General features: G+C 42.8%; 1 protein-coding gene across 2 annotated transcripts in view; it reads left to right on the top strand.

Annotated features, from left to right (window-relative positions):
* LOC115137497 (rho GTPase-activating protein 10-like) overlaps nucleotides 1–19,481 on the top strand; it is a 64,855-nt gene that overhangs the window by 19,462 nt on the left and 25,912 nt on the right. For both annotated transcript variants that reach the window (XM_029673823.2, XM_029673824.2), the window contains exons 2-14: nucleotides 5,862–5,957; nucleotides 6,383–6,444; nucleotides 9,674–9,745; nucleotides 10,202–10,303; nucleotides 13,093–13,203; nucleotides 14,084–14,188; nucleotides 14,916–15,045; nucleotides 15,133–15,239; nucleotides 15,483–15,577; nucleotides 16,589–16,670; nucleotides 16,836–16,878; nucleotides 16,989–17,057; nucleotides 18,148–18,222. In XM_029673823.2, coding sequence (XP_029529683.1) covers nucleotides 5,862–5,957; nucleotides 6,383–6,444; nucleotides 9,674–9,745; nucleotides 10,202–10,303; nucleotides 13,093–13,203; nucleotides 14,084–14,188; nucleotides 14,916–15,045; nucleotides 15,133–15,239; nucleotides 15,483–15,577; nucleotides 16,589–16,670; nucleotides 16,836–16,878; nucleotides 16,989–17,057; nucleotides 18,148–18,222 — 1,149 coding nt within the window. The remainder of the gene's footprint in view (nucleotides 1–5,861; nucleotides 5,958–6,382; nucleotides 6,445–9,673; nucleotides 9,746–10,201; nucleotides 10,304–13,092; nucleotides 13,204–14,083; nucleotides 14,189–14,915; nucleotides 15,046–15,132; nucleotides 15,240–15,482; nucleotides 15,578–16,588; nucleotides 16,671–16,835; nucleotides 16,879–16,988; nucleotides 17,058–18,147; nucleotides 18,223–19,481) is intronic.

Genomic DNA, 19,481 nt, shown 5'->3' with positions numbered 1-19,481 from the left:
TTGTGAGGTGGTCTCCTCTCCCCCTCCCTGTGTAATTTAGCCTAGTTGTAATCACTCACCCCAAGATGGGCTGTGACTGATTATTACTCAATCATAGAGGCAGTATTTTGGGATGTCTGTCACATTCCTCCTGACCCCACATCAGTGTTTAAACACTGGAATCAACACCACCAGTAAGGGAATTAGAGGACCTTTGGCATAGCAGGCTAGTGTCTAGGTGCTTATGAGTAGGCCTAACCATCCCATTATGTTTCTCTACTCAAGTGTCTGTTGTCAAAGCAAGGCATGGATTGGGTCCAACTTGAGACTTCTCTAAGGATTTTAATTATGTCAGTTAGGTGAGATTTGACTTGGGCTTTTTTCTTTTTTCAGAGACAGATTTTTCACTTTAAAATTTGTCAAACAAAAACCAGTAATTTCAGAGTTAAACAAACTGTACAACTATGCACAATGATTACTTGTCAATTCCCACAAACTCTTTCAAAAATGCATGTAGTTGAACAGTGCAGATGCAAAGTTTGGTAACAGAATGATGGTACAACTGTCATTCTGTTACCAAATTTAGCATCTGTGCTGTTAAAGTAAATGCGTTTTTGTGAAATGTTCAGTGGAAATTAGGGGTCGCCATATCAAGAATTTCATATTGAAAAGCTACAGAAGCATATGCGATCTAATCTTAAATATCATTCATACACTCAATATTGCGTAATAAAGAATTCTTAGCATGGTTGAATTCTGGGGGAAAGTCAACGATGGTGAGTCTGAACATTTTACTAGCGAATGTGAGCGATACACTTTGCAAATGAACAAAGTTTTGAAGCATGCTTGTCTAAACAGTACTGGCTCAAGCACCATGTACATTGTCTGTATGGAGTCGCTAGGCCAACAGGCCTGCCTGCACTGCTGAGGGTCTAGGAGCAGACCTGAGACTGGAGAGGAGAAAAAACGCAAGGAAATCAAGATGGTGGCAGCTGTACAAATGATATTCATTTACAACACCGTTTTGACCCTTAGGTCTTAATCAGGCATCCATTAGGGGCAGTACTCAGTGACATCACTTCCTGAAACAAGAGGTAAAAAAATGTTTTTGCAATATTAACATTCAATGTATCAAAATATATGATCATACACAGGGAATGTGATCAATATTTACAGTAATATACTAAATTAGGATAATTGAAAAAAACCATTTAGACATTAAGTGTCAGTTTCAAGTCAAGCTCCTCGTTAAGGCCATGAGGAGACTGTCGGTACTGTGGATCCAGAAAGATTCCCTTTGAAGAAGTTTCTTCTCAATGTCCCCTCCCCAGCTTGACCTCTTGACCATTTCTATTCCAATGTATCTCAGAGAACTAATAGGATGTCCAGCTTGTACAAAATGAGCAGCAACCAGTTTTTTTTTTTTTTGTCCTCACCTGTCTGTTGCTGCGGTGCTCACTGATCCGTGTCTTAAGGCTTCTACGGGCTTTCCCTATGTAAGACGGATCACAAGGACATTTAAAAATGTAACTAACATTGGTGGACATGAAGGTGATCAGGCCCTTGATCTTTAAGTTTTGTCCTGTGTGGGGGTGGGTAAATTAGTTTTGTTTGTACGTGACGCTGCATTGAGCTTATTGGCCACATTTGTAATTACGCTCCGGAACCATGTCCAAGAAAGTTCCCCTTTTCTCTGGTGGGTAATCAGATTTAACCACCATCTCTCTCGTTTGGGGTCCTGATGTCCTTTCTGTTTTTGAGTTTGCCTACAACTCCAACACCTGCAGTAAGTACCTGGATGTGTGCATGTTCTTCAGCTTTTGTAGCTGTACAAGTAATCCATCCAAAGGGCTTTGACTTCTCAAACATGTCAGAAAGCTAACACTATGATGCCCTGTCACCTTATTAATTGAGCCACTTACTAAGATTAACTAGCAAGTTAAACTTAGTGGTCGTTTTTCTTTCTTTTTTTTCTGCTGAATGTGTTGCACTAATGTATTTTCTGTGAAAACTATAGTTGCGTTTCCCTATTCAACCAGGGGTACTGCAGGGGGGTCTGTTAATATAAATGCAATTTAAAAAAATCTATATCTTGAGTATAGCTAGCAACAATATATACACTGCTCAAAAATATAAAGGGAACACTTAAACAACACAATGTAACTCCAAGTCAATCACACTTCTGTGAAATCTAACTGTCCACTTAGGAAGCAACACTGATTGACAAATTTCACATGCAGTTGTGCAAATGGAATAGACAACAGGTGGAAATTATAGGCAATTAGCAAGACAACCCCAATAAAGGAGTGGTTCTGCAGGTGGGAACCACAGACCACTTCTCAGTTCCTATGCTTCCTGGCTGATTTGGTCACTTTTGAATGCTGGCGGTGCTTTCACTCTAGTGGTAGCTTGAGACTGAGTCTACAACCCACACAAGTGGCTCAGGTAGTGCAGCTCATCCAGGATTGCACATCAATGCAAGAAGGTTTGCTGTGTCTGTCAGCGTAGTGTCCAGAGCATGGAGGCGCTACCAGGAGACAGGCCAGTACATCAGGAGACGTGGAGAAGGCCATAGGAGGGCAACAACCCAGCAGTAGGACCGCTGCCTTTGTGCAAGGAGCAGGAGGAACACTGCCTGAGCCCTGCAAAATTACCTCCAGCAGGCCACAAATGTGCATGTGTCTGCTCAAACGGTCAGAAACAGACTCCATGAGGGTGGTATGAGGGCCCGACGTCCACAGGTGGGGGTTGTGCTTACAGCCCATCACCGTGCAGGACGTTTGGCATTTGCCAGAGAACACCAAGATTGGCAAATTCGCCACTGGCGCCCTGTGCTCTTAACAGATGAAAGCAGGTTCACACTGAGCACATGTGACAGTCTGGAGACTCTGTGGAGAATGTTCTGCTGCCTGCAACATCCTCCAGCATGACCGGTTTGGTGGTGGGTCAGTCATGGGGTGGGTTGGCATTTCTTTGGGGGGCCGCACAGCCCTCCATGTGCTCACCAGAGGTAGCCTGACTGCCATTAGGTACCGAGATGAGATCCTCAGACCCCCTGTGAGACCATATGCTGGTGCGGTTGCCCTGGGTTCCTCCTAATGCAAGACAATGCTAGACCTCATGTGGCTGGAGTGTCAGCAGTTCCTGCAAGAGGAAGGCATTGATGCTATGGACTGGCCCGCCCGTTCCCCAGACCTGAATCCTATTGAGCACATCTGGGAGATCACGTCTCGCTCCATCCACCAACGCCACGTTGCACCACAGACTGTCCAGGAGTTGGCGGATGCTTTCGTCCAGGTCTTGGGAGGAGATCCCTCAGGAGACCATCCGCCACCTCATCAGGAGCATGCCCAGGCGTTGTATGGAGGTCATACAGGCACGTGGAGGCCACACACTACTGAGCCTCATTTTGACTTGTTTTAAGGACATTACATCAAAGTTGGCTCAGCATGTAGTGTGGTTTTCCACTTTAATTTTGAGTGTGACTCCAAATCCAGATCTCCATGGGTTGATACATTTGATTGCAATTGATCATTTTTGTGATTTTGTTGTCAGCACATTCAACTATGTAAAAAAAAAAAAATAATTTTAAAAAAGTAAGATTTCATTCATTCAGATCTAGGATGTGTTATTTTAGTCTTCCCTTTATTTTTGTTTTATTATATACTTGTGGTATAAAAGAGGAGAGTATCATATTTCTGTTAACTTTATTTCTCAACTCCTAATATTGAGCCAATTACACTTGCTGGAGTATGACAGGCTTTGAATAAGCACCTGCAAATAGGCTACCAGTGTGGGAAGCGCCACTGGCTGCTGGTAAGCTTTGACATTTTTGCCAACACATGGTTAACCTTTGTTTTAAAAGCAGCTCTTAGCAAAAATGTGTTGAGTTACCCTTCTAGTTATAATGTAGGCATGTCAAAATAATGAAACTATCTACTAAATGTATTCACTTTAAAATGTTGATTACTTCTTGCCATGGTCCTTCACCTGATATTGAATGGATGACGTGATTTAAAAAATAAAATTGCTAAAGAATGATGGTCGCTGGTTTGCCCAGAGGGGGTCCGTGGGCAAGAATGTTGAAGACCCCTGGCCTATTGCTAATCTGTCATGGTTTGATAACGGCTCAGGAGTACATTGGCTTGTACTTTACTTTCTGCATGTTTTAATGGGCCGTCATCACTGCTGAACTTTTCTAAGAACGACCATTACATAACCTCACCAGTTTAAATAAAAATGAGTGACAATGTTTATTTTTGGGGGGGTGTGATGGTCGTGGGTGTTAGCAAGCCACTTAATTGGCAGGGTTATTGCTTTACAGGAATTTGTTGACATGGCCCAAGTTTTGTAAAAAAATATTATAGAAAGCCAAGGGAGCAGACTGTTGATATGAGGATGATAGGCTGCGACATGTTTAATGTGGAAATTCTCTACTTCTGTTCAAAGATGACATCTACAAATTATTTTAAGGTAATCAATAGGCCCCAGTATTGAGTGAATAGTTTTGTATTGTGTTTTTGGAAGATACTGCAGACACTGACTCATGGCAATGTGCAGGTTGACTTTAAAAATTATTTTAAAAATGTTGTCAAAAGGTGTTTGAGGCAGAACTGAGCCATTTCCACTTAGGCCAGCTGCAAAGTCAAAATTTGCAATTGTAAAAATGTATTTAAAGGCCCCTCGAGTGCCGCAGCAGTTGAAGGCACCGCAACGCTGTGCTGAGGCGCCACTACGGCCCGGGGTTTGCTCTAGCAACTCCTTGTAGCCAACAGGGCGCTTGCAAGCTGACTTCGGTCGTCAGTTGCGGCTGGCTTCCTGGTCATGACAAAAAATGCTAACCTGCTGGTAATATAACTGTTAGAAGAAAAACACAGGCTTCCTACCTCCATTGTCAACAAGCCCAGTCAGTGATAATCTGAGAGCCCCTGTATTCAAAACTCCCAGCTGATACTCCCCATAGAGCCCCAGCCAGCTGCCAAAGCTAATGATACTGCTCCTCTGGATACCAGTCATAGCTCCAGTCTTAAAAATACCCTGCTACATTCTCCCATGCTGTCCTTATGGGACTGTCATCAGTCCGAGATCCACACCGCTGTGAATATCTGTCTACACTGTTTAGAAAACAGTGCGGGCTCAACATGCCTGGAAAACAAATGGTCCGAAGTTCACTATGGTGCAGCGTGTGGGTTCCAGGCTAGGCTATATCCGAATGTGGTTCAGTTGTTGTTTAGTCCATCTCCTCCTCACAACATGGTAAGGCTAGCGCATAGCCTAAACGATGATCCTAAAAAAAAATATTCTTACGGTTTTCTTACACAACAAGCAGGTCAAGCGCAAAGGTTACCCTTTGTAGGCTAATATGTATGTTTGTAAATCAGTTGGCTCATTATAAACCCTTGGGCCAATACCCACCACACCCCCATAGTTAAACCAGGCCTATATAGGCTCATTTCTATAGGGACATATGTTTAATGTATACACCTGTCACCATCAATGGACCAGTAGGCATGGTCTCTTTATAACCTGTACAGGGACAGGATGCTACAGCCTGACAGCAGAGGCAACAGGATGTATGCAGAGTGGGTTAACCACTGGGTTACAGTAGGCGCCTTACTGCCTGCATGTCAGCCAGCCTTGAATAAATGACTGTTCTGTTTTTCAGTCTTCAGTATTTGTGCTTTGGGCCAACTCCGGTGTGATTAATATCTATCACGCTAGTATATCCACTAATTAAAAAAAATAAAGTTGATACAAGCCTGTAAATAGGAAGCACATGTGACCGCAGTGTATTTGATGTCGAAATATGGTTGTCAAGGGAAGGTCACATCCCAAATCACATTTCAAAAATAACCCTATGGATTGATATAATTTGTTTTCAGAGCTTGTGTTGGCCCAGCGCAAGTTTGCCCAGTCCCTGGGAGAATTCCAGTTTGAGTACATCGGCGATGCGAAGACCGACGATGAGAGGTGTATTGGTGAGTGTGTTGCGGTTCTGACCTACAGCTGGGTGGTTCTGCCAGCGTAACAAGACTGAACCACCAAATGAAGGGCTTGCATGTGTAATTTTCTTCTTTAGAGAGATGGAAACGCCAGTACTTGTCTTTCTATTTGTGTGGTCTTATGTTTCTCTTGTCTCGCCTCGTGTTTGTGTGTCAAATGTTGGTCACACATTTAGCAGATGTTATGTCAGGTGAAATGCTTGTGTTCCTAGCTCCAACAGTGCAGTAGTATCTAAAAACAATACACCCATCTAAAATAATGGAATTAAGAAATAAATATTAGGGTGAGCAATGTCTGAGTGGCATTGAATAGAAAACAGTATATACATGAGATGCTTGAAGCTGTAAACATTATTAAAGTGACTAGTGTTCCATTATTAAAGTGTGTGTTTGTCTTGCAGATGAATCCTTGCAGGAGTTCTCCAACTTCCTTAAGAACCTGGAAGACCAAAGAGAGCTGATGGTAAGCAGTAACCAGTTGAGACCTGCTTTAAAAGCAAGGGGAAATACCTCGTCTGCTCTGCGTGTGTAAATTACAGTTCCTCAGTGGGTGGAAGGTTGAACGATGCCTCTGTTGTACCACCAGGGTCATGTTCATTAGGGCTCACCGTAGCAAAACTTATTGGAATAGAAAACAAGTAGTTTCTTAGACAAGTCTGGGTAGTCCCTGCTGTCTGTTTTCTTCTGATTGGTGTCATGCACATGACCCAGAGGAGAGGAGGCAGAGCCAGGGTCACTGTCTGCGCTATCCCCACCTCTCCTCTGGAGGCGGTGGGACAGAGAACCATTAAACACAACCTCAGACATGACATACCAGAGTCAATGGAGTCATTGAACTCTCACTGATGTGTAGTGCTATACTAGTACACTGCATTGACACATGTTAAAGTTCAGTTACATCTGCTATACTGTATAGTGGAAGTTACAGCTGAACTGAATGTTGTACATGTTGCCTGTTTGACCCAGCCTTTTCTGCATGGGTAGAAAACACTGTTTCATAAATGGCACCCTATTCCTTCTCTGGTCAACAGTAGTGCACCACGTAGGGAATAGAGTGCCATTTGGGATGCAACATAGGGTAACCCTAGAGTTTGCAACCAACCCAGCCTCTCTCGTTGAGTCAATGTGTTCGTGTGTCAGCAGATGGGCATCTCCGTTTCACAGAATAATGTCCCTCAAGGCTCCTGGCTCTATCCCTATTCCTCCATACCTTTATTTACTGTAGGTGTTGCTTAGTCAACATTTTTAACTATTGTTGTCTCTTGGTGACTCATACAACAGATAATGTAGTGTTATTTACATTCTCCTGTAATGCAGCCTATGGCTTGTTCTAAGAGCTCGTACACACCAATAGTGTTTGCCTGCCGTGAGTACTTGCGGACCTAGTGCAAACCGCACAACAGCACGCTGAACAATCTGTAGACGAATGGGAGATCCATCTTCGGTGCAATGTATGCAACCCTTAAAATATGGTAGCTAGCTACAGATACAGTATTGCATTCTGAAAAAACATTCAATACCATTGTTTTACTTCCCTGACCCCTTGCAATCAATAGGTTATGTTCTCAATGTTTACAATGCATGTTATGTACTGTGTTTGCGCTATAGATAGGGTCTATTGTTGCCATGTAACAGTCTCTACCAGGGCCTGGTTCAGCCCCGCCATCGCATAGCAGTATGGGATGACATCGCAGCCCACAGCGGAGGACTGTGGGGTGGTGCAGGCAGGCTCGCTCAGACATGTCCTGGAATCAACCCAGGGCAATTCCACGGTAACGGAATTGCGCTGAGACTGTTTTTTTTTTCACTTAAAATGTATGCCAAACTTGATTTCAAAGGTTAACAAACCATGCAACTCTATTCACAAGAACTACTTTTAACAATTTACATTTTACATTTACTGGAAAAACTGTGCAGATGCAAAGTTTGGGTCCACGTTTTCCCAAAACTCTTAAATAGCTGCTCTGAATTAAGATTCAATGATATTTGCTTAAATAATTGCCAGCTATGACATGACACAATGATCTGTACTACCCAGAAATGCGTAATTATGGATATGAATGTCATTCTCTGCATGATCTATCCTAACTAGGTACAGAAAGGTAGAAATTTGCAATATCCTCCTTTGCATATTTGGGTATTATTCTACACGCTGGCTATTATTTTAATGAGCTCTGCCCCCAAACGAGACCAAATCTGAACTGATCATAGACTTCTATGGCTGCATTTAGAGGCATCCCAATTCTGAAATTTTCTTCACTAATTGGTCTTTTTGACCAATCAGACTATCTCTGATGCAATATCTGTGATTGGTCAAAATACCAATTAGTGGAGATGGATTAAAGAAGGATGTTTAAGCCTTGAGACAATTTGAGACATGGCTTGTGTATGTGTGCCATTCAGAGGGTGAATGGGCAAAACAAAATATTTAAGAAATGGCAACGCTGCTGGGTTGACACAACAGTTTCCTGTGTGTATCAAGAATGGTCCACCACCCAAAAAGACATCCAGCCAACTTGATAAAAGGGAGCAACTCAATATTAGGAATGTTTTTCTAGTGTTTAAAAAAAAAAAAATACCCTCTGTATAGTTCAGTGAGTAGTATACAGTACATTATAGTGTTTTCAACTCTAGTGTTCTCTGCTGTGTATTGTGCTGTCAACTTGTGAACCCAACTCTGATTTGTGACTATGATTTCCCATTTGAGCCAATTCAATTGCAGAAACTCTGTTACTGATTTGGTAATGCAATTTCAAGTTTTAATCATTTCATAAATAATTGATAGGTCTACCTTATGACTTCTGAACATTCATTATCCTCCCTGATGGAGAGAAATTTGAAAATATCTTAAGATATGTGAGCTTTTGGTAATGGAATTCGGTCACAAGGCAGAGTTTCTTAAACTTACAGAAGGCGGAGTTCTTTCTCCAATATAAGTGTTGATATTAGTTGGCAGGGGTATTTACTTTAATTCAACATTATACTGTTTTGATGTATTTCTAATCAGTTAAGAGAACCAGAAATCAAAACCTTTGCTTAATCAACATTTTTAGGATGGAATATGGTTGACAAAAGTGTATATGCCTTGATTTCAAAAACAAAAAAATATGGAACTAGCTTTGATTTGACAGCAAATTTCACATGCTCCTGTGCGCTTCACATGTTGGTGCTCATGGGTCCTTTTACATGGACATGACCCCCAGCAACAGGACCTTTAGCAGAGAGGGAGGTAGGTATGATTCGGAGAGAGGGGGAGATATCAATAGGACAGCGCTGTTGCTGTCATGTGACTGGGACTAGTCTACTTGAATGTGTTGTAACTTTTTACAAGCTTCCACAACAGGCAATTTTCACTGACTTTATGCTGTCATTAACCCACTGCAAGTATTGTGCCCTTTTGGCTTTCCATTGGAACGTTATGTCAAAGGTCAAATCGGAGGGTGCTTATATTTGTCCTTTTTCGTTAGGCTGGGTTTACACTCAAGCGGTCCTCTTGACAATACGTCGCTGATGCTTCCGTAAAGTTAGACATTTTTTTTTCATGCACTGAAATCTCCATGCTGAGCTTGTGGAGCCTCTACAGAGAATGCCTAGTGGAGTGTAAGTCCAGCCTAACACTGTACCTGTGAATAAATGAAACGCTTTTGTGGCATATGTCCTAATATGTTCATGTCTTATCTCTTATATCTCAGATGAGGAATATTACAGAAACGCTAATGAAACCGCTGGAGAAGTTCAGAAAAGAGCAACTGGGCTCAGCCAAGGTACTTTATCATATGCCATGACACTGCTTAATTCAGTCTACTTGTTAATGAGCTCATACAAGCACAATCCTGTGTGCTATAAAGTAATACCCTTTTCACAACACTGAGCCAAACCAAGCTGTACTGCCCTGGCCTGGTTGTGCATCCCCCATAGTTGCAGAAACCATGCTGGAAAGAGGAATGTGAAAGGAAAATATCAGAGCCAGATAAGTACATTTTGGGTCGGCACAATAATGTGTGAAGTGTATTATTAGACTTTTATCAAAATGCCTGTCTAGAGACAGACAGTTCCAACTCCCTTTTCAATTGTAATGTGTACCTCTTGATATCATGACTGAACATTCCTTTGGTCAGTGAAACTAATGCAATATTACGATGCTGTTTTGTCCTGCTCACTTCTCTAATCTCTCACCATGCTCTTTCTCAATCTGTTCCTCTATGCCATGCCCTTTTAAGGCGGAAAGGAAGAAGTATGAGAAGGAAACTGAGAAGTACTACAGCTCCTTGGAAAAGCTTTTGAACATGTCAGCAAAGAAGAAGGAACCGCAGCTACAGGAGGTACTTTGTTTAATACTTTTACTCTCGCTCTCGTGCGTATATATTTATTGAAAACAGGCCGAAAAGACAGGCCCCAACATCTTCCCAACCCCAAAATGGCTGGAAAGGATATTTGCTTAGGGAGACGTTTCTGAATCCTGACCCGTAGGATGCCTCCCAAATGGCACCCTATTCCCTGTATAGCGCACTACTTTTGACCAGAGCCCTATACACTGTAGGGGATAGGGTGACATTTGGGATGCACACAGACTTCTTGGCTCATCTCTGTATTGCTGAAGTGTGTGGAGCAGTGTGAGTGTCCACAGGCCTAGGGTTAGAGTACGGATGAGTTTCTCTTTCCTGCTCTGAAAGGGAAGTCATGTTCAGTGTTTCTGTACCAGCCACTAAGGTCGTACCTCTGAGGCAGTAGCTTTTGGAGCGCCTCAAGACATCCTGAGATTTCAGATACAGTATCAAGCTTTACAGACCCAGTGTGGATTATATTGGGGTTGGTAATGGGAAAAACAAACCCTTTTGGTTATCAACAAAGTTTATATGTATTTCATTGTGAAGGCTTGTGGAGCTATCCTTTGTAAGGATATACTAAACTTGGAGACATGCAGTCTGGTACTAGATTGTGTATGTAGTATAACCTAAATTCCCCTTCACTTAACAAATTATTTTTTTATCCTATAGATTGCCCTTGTGGGAACTGTTCTTTTCTTCCCTCACTGACTCGTGGTGTATTCAGTGAGATTAAACTTTCTGAACATTTCAGGTGGAAATGTAAAGAATAGAGCTGACACAATTCCAAATTATACTTGAGAGCCAATCATATCTGTTCTATGCATTACATTTCTGCATTGTGATACCCTCAATAGACCCCAGGGTTCTGCGTTTGGAACAAATTATAATCGGGGCACAGTAGAATATACAGTATATCATAAGTGAGTACACCCCTCACATTTTTGTAAATATTTTAGTATATCTTTTCATGTGACAACACTGAAGAAATGACACTTTGCTACAATGTAAAGTAGTGAGTGTACAGCTTGTATAACAGTGTAAATTTGCTGTCCCCTCAAAGTAACTCAACACACAGCCATTAATGTCTAAGAATTGTTGCTCTACATAAAGATGGCCTGGGCTATAAGGATGCCAAGACTCTGAAACTGAGCTGCAACACGGTGGCCAAGACCATACAGCGGTTTAACTGGACAGGTTCCACTCAGAACAGGCCTCGCCATGGTCGACCAAAGAAGTTGAGTGCACGTGCTCAGCGTCATATCCAGAGGTTGTCTTTGGGAAATAGACGTATGAGTGCTGCCAGCATTGCTGCAGAGGTTGAAGGGGTGGGGGGGTCAGCCTGTCAGTGCTCAGACCATACGCTGTACACTGCATCAAATTGGTCTGCATGGCTGTTGTCCCAGAAGGAAGCCTCTTCTAAAGATGATGCACAAGAAAGCCCGCAAACAGTTTGCTGAAGACAAGCAGACTAAGGACATGGATTACTGGAACCATGTCCTGTGTTCTGATGAGACCAAGAAACTTATTTGGTACAGATGGTGTCAAGTGTGTGTGGCATCAACCAGGTGGTGAGTGCAAAGACAAGTGTGTCTTGCCTACAGTCAAGCATGGTGGTGGGAGTGTCATGGTCTGGGGCTGCATGAGTGCTGCCGGCACTGGGGAGCTACAGTTCATTGAGGGAACCATGAATACCAACATGTACTGTGACATACTGAAGCAGAGCATGATCCCCTCCCTTCGGAGACTGGGCCGCAGGGCAGTATTCCAACATGATAACGACCCCAAACACACATCCAAGACGACCACTGCCTTGCTAAAGAAGCTGAGGGTTAAGGTGATGGACTGGCCAAGCATGTCTCCAGACCTAAACCCTATTGAGCATCTGTGGGGCATCCTCAAATGGAAGGTGGAGGAGTGCAAGGTTTCTAACATCCACCAACTCCGTGATGTCGTCATGGATGAGTGGAAGAGGACTCCAGTGGAAACCTGTGAAGCTCTGAACTCCATTCCCAAGAGGGTAAAGGCAGTGCTGGAAAATGATGGTGGCCACACAAAATAATGACAGTTTGGACATTTTCACTTAGGGGTGTACTCACTTTTGTTGCCAGCGGTTTAGACATTAATGGCTGTGTTTGAGGGGACAGCAAATTTACACTGTTATACAAGCAGTACACTCACTACTTTACATTGTAGCAAAGTGTCATTTCTTCAGTGTTGTCACATGAAGATATACTCATATTTACAAAAAATGTGAGGGGTGTACTCACTTTTGTGATATACAGTAGTGGTGTTCACAGCCTCGTAGCCGCGGGGCACCGTCTGGACTCAACTAATCTGATGTCATACTGTACACGTCATGTGACGGGCCCGAGGCACATGCCCGACCTATGGCACTAATGGAAACTGATGCACTGGATTTAACATTTAACACACTACAGTAAAGTGGTAAATTACATTGAATACTGGAATGTTGTGAAGATCCAGTCAAGCAAACCATGTAGCCTAATCAATTAGATTATTAATCAACCAAACTATTAACTTGCCAGTTGATTGGTCACTTTTTTGTAGGGGCGGGGTTGTCATACACCACATGTCATCAGTGTCTAAGCCCTTCAAACTCTTTACCAAAGTTATCAAAAAATAGATGCTTTCTCATAGCTCATCCTTTGTCTGTGTGTCTGGGACTCTGCTGAAGCTAGGCCGTGATCTCCACCTGTATGTGTAGAGACCTGACTGTAATGTAGAATAACGTTGACGTTCGCTCTGTCTCCTCTGTTGTGCAGGCAGACAGCCAGGTGGAGACCATAAGACAGCACTTCCAGGAGGAGTCTCTGGACTACGTGTGTAAACTGCAGGAGATTCAGGAGAGGAAGAAGTTTGACTGTGTGGAGCCAGTGAGTGTTAGAAAATACATAATCACACACTCTACACCAGGTGGACAAAACATGAACCCCTTTCTAACATTGTTTGCACAGCCCACAGTTGTCAAGTTGGCTGGATGTCCTTTGGGTGGTGGACCATTGTTGATACACACAAGCTGAGCGTGAGAAATCCATCAGCGTTGCAGTTCAACACAAACTACAGCCATACCCCGTTCAAAGGCACTTAAATATTTTGTCTTGCCCATTCACCCTCTGAATTGCACACATGCAAACCATGTCTCGAGCCGTAACTCCTCCTTTAATCCCTCTCCGCTCCTTCATCTGTACTGATTTTAAAGTGGATCTACCATGTGACATCAATAAGGGATCGTAGCTTTCACCTGGTCACTCTGTCATGTTTTGTACAGTCTGTTGTATTCCCAATGTGCCTGAAAGGAAATAATCACTTTTATTTCATGTTAATGTATTTGTACATCTGAGTGATCTATCGAATTGTGTGTGGGGGCGGCGTCTCAATTTGTGTCTGCGTTCAAGCAGAGGCAGAAACACAGCCAGTATAATGAGTTTTGCATATGACATTTGGTGCCAGTGAGTGAACGAACTGCTGGCGAATGCACCTTTAGGACTTGTCTAGCCTGGTCAGCAGTTCTCCTTTAGTGCTCATTAACTTAGTGCTCATAAAGTAGTCAACACTACAGTTAGTGTTTTTATATAGGTTACATAGCAGTCAAATTAAATGTTTTTATAACCAGCTCGGTGTTCTTGCTGACTTCAACTAATGTCTTCATTCCATGTAAACCCCTGAGAAATGAATGTTAGAAGTGTGGACAGCCTCTGGTTACAATGCATTAAAACGTCATTGCACTCTTCATTGTTTTCTTTTTCTCCCCAGATGCTGGCGTTCTTTCAGACAGTGTTCACCTTCTACCACCAGGGATTTGAGCTGGCCAATGACTTTAACCACTACAAGAAAGCCTTACAGATCAATATACAAAATGTGAGACATTAGTCGTCACCCGTGTCTTATTAGATTTCTATTTTAAGATGGAATCCGCATTCGGGGAAACGGCGCCATTGTCCGCCCCAGCACCTTTTTGTTTGATGTCCCGGGGGGGGGATTGATAATTTCATTCAATTTTAGGATTGTATAGTAAGTTTTTGTACACAGTAGTGCTCTAAAAACTATAGATTACACTCATCACAAACTGTACGTACACCCCATGTTATACATATATTGCGAGCCAATATTCAAATGTAGGATATGTATAAAGTTGGTCTGCTTCCAGTGGGACTTTCCCTAGGTACTTGAGGTGCTTTGTTTTGACTCACTCTATTGTTAATGGTGTTTGGGTTAGTCTTAGTGTTTTGTTTATTTTCTTTGACCCCAAGCTTTCACTTTCACCCACTCTGGGATGTCAGGAGTTTCCAAAGGGAACTCTGCAGATTTTCTTTTCCAGTGGCTTTGCATTGTGTGATTGACCCCTGCATGACCATTTTAGCTAGGGTCACAAGGGTTGTCTTCCTTCCTTGGGTGTGTCTCCCTGTAGTCAAAATGTACTACATTGTGAAACTTGACAAAAACACTTAACCTTAAATTATGGTTAAGTATAAGATTAGGGGAATAGACAAGGTTGGTTAATTTTTTAAATCCGGTTGGAGAGAAGTTTACCTTACCGCCGGCTTTGCAGCTTGGCCTGATAGTAACAAGACCCCCCCCAATATAGACACGGAGTCGGTTTGAGGGCACGCGGGTGGAGGTGTTTGAGCTGATGAAGAGGATAAGGGAGGTTCCCCAGGAGTACAGACAGACCAGCCCCATCAGCAGCGAAGGATACCTCTACGTCCAGGAGAAACGTAAGGATAGAGGAACGTGTGTCCAGGAGTGGTGAAGGGCAGTTTAAACTGATTGTGTTCCAATGAAATGTGTGTTCTCGTCCCCAGGGCCCCCTCCTTTTGGTTCCAGTTGGGTGAAGCGTTATTGCACGTTTGTGAAGGAACAGAAAATCCTACACATGGTCACCTTTGACCACAGGTCAGGAGGAAAGATGGTGAGTCGTGACCCATATAATCAAAGACAGGTTTTGGAAGCTATACAGAGTATGGTCCAAGTAGCACATCAAATGATTGATTATTCAATGTGTGTATCATCCCTATTCAAATCTATGAAGTCATGATTTTGACAATTACTATTGAAACTCTCATTTAAAGTGCAGTCTAGTCATTTTACAAGGAATGACTGTCTCTTTCTTGCCATCAGAACAGGCTCTCTGAACAGTGATTCTCTCCCTCAGGGCGAGACTGAGTCGGTCACCCTTAAGTCTTGTGTCCGCAAAACCACAGACATGCTGGACAGGCGGTTCTGTCTCGATATAGAAATCACAGACCGGTATGTCGTCGCATCGCACTACACCATTACACTTCTCAATCACTTCAGTCGTGTTCTCTGTGGTAAGACAGACTTTCCACAACCACCTGTTAAAGTATCTCGTCTCATCTAGGAAATAAGGGGGATTTTTAGATGGATTCCCCTCGATCACCAGACACCACTGACTCATACATTTAGTACATAAACCAGGGGGGTCGCTCAGTACCATCTGGGGGGAGGGAGCGAGGTCTGCCATTAGACCTGGAAAATGTGATTGTGTTGCCACACTTGTAGCTTATTCATGGACTGTTGGCAACCTTTCCAAATACACAGTAACACTCCCCATTTAACAGCACTGCTTGAAGCCTTCGCTCCACACAGGTCCTGTGTACAGTAGAGCTGAGATCTGCTCTCCCTAGCCTAACACAGGTTTGGGTTGGAGAGGATTTGTCATGGAAGATGGCCCCTCCACATAGCTGAGAGGATTCTCTATGTTCCTCCGCTACACTTGGTTGTAATAGATATGGCTCTTATGTCACTCTGCTGAACCAAACTGCTATTCTGTCTGGGGTATTATTAGCAACAGCAACCCCCATGCTTAGAGGGTTTGAAATTTGTGTTGCAACCCCAGTGCCTGCTTGTCAGCCTACAGAAGTAAGGTATTTGATATCGGAGTGCAACAGGTTAGGGTTAGCTTGATGTGGTAGCCTATTATAAAAAGTGGGGTAAATGAAGCTCAGGTATTCCTGTAATTTTGCTATTTAAGAGCCCAGCCCCTCTGGCACATTTTAGGGTTGACTCTAGATCATTCTTAGACACATGAATTGACTTAGTAGTAATAGTAGTTTGTTGGAACCCCGGGCCCAGTCTGACTGAGAGAAAATGAGATTGACTGTACTTTGCAATCCCCAAGGGTAAAATTAGTTTGTCATACAGTAGACATAATTAAAAACGGAACAAACCCTCACGCCATTTAAAAAACAATCACAAGGCTATTACAATAAATGATTGTCCGTTGTGTTCTGTTCCCAGACCGGGAACGGTCCTCACGGTCCAGTCGCTGTCGGAAGATGACCACAAGTTCTGGATTCACGCCATGGGTGGGAAAGAACCAGTGAGTAACCACATCATCCTGACAGCTCCACTGTAGTGTCTATTGAACTCTACTGAAATTCTATGAAAGTGGTACATTAATGCCAACAAGTCTTTTTTTTGGTTTGTAGTGACCTCTTGGATATCAAATCTGTAGAAAGCTACATATATTTTTTTTTTTTTTCAGGCTGGGCAGTACTTGGGTAAAACCTATTCAAAAGAACGTGGAAGTAAGTATACAATGATTAGAAGCCCCTGATCTCAATCATTTCAATGTCATCTCTGCGATAATTCAAATGACATGGGAATAATTTAAATAACTGTTGTCATGACTCTGCAGTCGATGCACAGCTAAATGACGTAGGATTGTCATTTGTGAAGAATGCCATCAACGCCATTGAGACGAGAGGTAAGACGATGCATGATGACAATAGAAGGCCTAGGCAATATAAAGCCTACAGAAGTGTACTTTGCGAGGTTAGCTGACTGACCTGAGCAGGGGTGGGCATTCATTTTATCTTGGTGGGGCGGTCAGGGTTTCAAATTTCATGGGAGGGACGCATTTTTTTCCTTTTCGGACTGATTTGACTGTCAAGCAATTTATGGGTCAGAAAAGGGGCAGTTATTTGAAAATATAAATCTATTTATACGTACTTTCTATCAAGTTTTAGCAATTCATTTTTTGTGTTTTAAATTTTTTTTTTACTCATACATCCCTCGTTCTGAAGTTAGCCCACCTCTGGGCTAGAGGGTAGAGCGGTAAAGAGGGTATTGTGAAATGTTGTGATGTCTCCCTTTTAACACATGAGGGCAGGCTTGGACCAATATCCAGTCATATCTTGTGCTGTGGCCACTGTTCATAGTTTACAGGTAGTGGGGCAACATATACACTGAGTGTACAAAACATTAAGAATACCTTCTTAATATTGAGTTGCACCCCCTTTTGCCCTCCGAAAGCCTCAATTCGTTGAGGCATGGACTCTACAAGGTGTCGAAAGCATTCCACAAGCATGCTGACCGATGTGGACTCCAATGCTTCCCACAGTTGTCAAGTTGGCTGGTGGACCATTCTTGATAAAAAGGAAACTTAAGCGTGAAACCCAGCAGTGTTGCAGTTGACAAACTCAAACCGGTGCGCCTGGCACCTACTACCATACCCTGTTCAAAGGCACTACTTTGTCTTGCCCGTTCACTCTCTGAATGGTACACGTACACAATCCATGTCTCAATTGTCTCTAGGCTTAAAAATCCTTCTTTAACCCATCTCCTCCCCTTCATCTACACTGATTGAAGTGTATTTAACAAGTGCCATCAATAAGGGATCAATAGCTTTCACCCCGTCAGTCTGTCATGGAAAGAGCAGGTGTCCTTAATATTTTGTACACTCAGTGAAGAAGCCCACCTTTTTGATTCTGAGTAACTGTATTTTCAAAGTTTATCCATTCATCCCCTCATGATTGTTTGTGCTATTAAGGGGCATGTAAACTGTCTGTTGTCAGGTATCAATGACCAGGGCCTGTACAGAGTGGTAGGGGTCAGCTCCAAAGTCCAGAAGCTCCTTAGCCTAATGATCGGTAAGACATGCTCATTTATCACCTTTTACATAACTGTCCAGTGAAAATCACTTGTAAAAGTTAATATTCTTCTAACTCATGCCCAAATAATGCGGTTGACTCATCCTGTATTCATATTTGACGCTAAAGCATAAATTGGAGGGAAAACACTTAAAATCTCACCTCAAGCTTGTATCTCCAACAAATAAATGTCTGCTATTTTGTCAGAATGTCATCCTGTGTAGGATTAGCTGACCAATCGGTCTGCTCGGATGAATGTTTTTAACGACCGGTATACGCCCACACCATTCTGTTGGGGTATGACTACACCATTCCAACACACAAGCTGCTTTTTTTTAACATACTTAATTACATTTTAGGGGGGAGAAAAACAATTTCACTCGTATTGTAATTAATTAAAGGTAATATTTCATTAATCTGGAACCTCTGGACAGTTAAATTGATACAGTAGGCATTGTGCACCCGGTCTGATCTACTTAGTAGTATTCAGAGTAATGGATTCCTGTGACTTAGACGACGATGTAAGGCTCAGAGTGCAACAAGTGCTGCTAGTACGGCATTGGCATTCAGATAGCCGGGGGGTGCCTGAGAGGCCCCCTTCCTGCCTGCACCCGGCAGTCCTTACAGGGACTTCACTTGAGTCGCTCAGCAGGAGCTGGAAATTTGATTTCCTCGCCATTCTCCCCCTCTCTCCTCCAAACGCTCTTTCTTGCTCACTCTTTCTGCCCTGCCATCCTCATGTTCTTCTTTAATCCCCCTCATCTTTCTTGTTTATCCTCTACCCCCCCCCCCCCCCCCTTACCTTTCCCCCTCTCGACGACTGCCCTTTAGTAGACACCAGCTGTCCCACAGCCCACTCAACTTCCCACCTGAACCTGCCGACTCATACTTCACAGCCCATTAGCACACTGTCTGCTGGTGTAGACTGGGTTCAATTAGTATCGGTTTTCTTTCAAATGCCATATGGACGCAGGTAACTTTGAGATTTACAGTGGGGCAAAAAAGTATTTAGTCAGCCACCAATTGTGCAAGTTCTCCCACTTAAAGATGAGGCCTGTAATTTTCATCATAGGTGCACTTCAACTATGAAAAAAATCCAGAATCACATTATAGGATTTTTAATGAATTTGCAAATTATGGTGGAAAATAAGTATTTGGTCAATAACAAAAGTTTATCTCAATACTTTGCAAATGAAACTACAGTTCGCCACCCTGTGCATAGTTGACAATTCACTGGAATAGACGTAGGGAAAAACTCC

Source organism: Oncorhynchus nerka, linkage group LG11 (assembly GCF_034236695.1).
Source record: "Oncorhynchus nerka isolate Pitt River linkage group LG11, Oner_Uvic_2.0, whole genome shotgun sequence".
Lineage (NCBI taxonomy): Eukaryota > Metazoa > Chordata > Actinopteri > Salmoniformes > Salmonidae > Oncorhynchus > Oncorhynchus nerka.
Note: the sequence above shows the minus strand (reverse complement) of the source record. Positions and strands in the feature narration are given on the sequence as shown.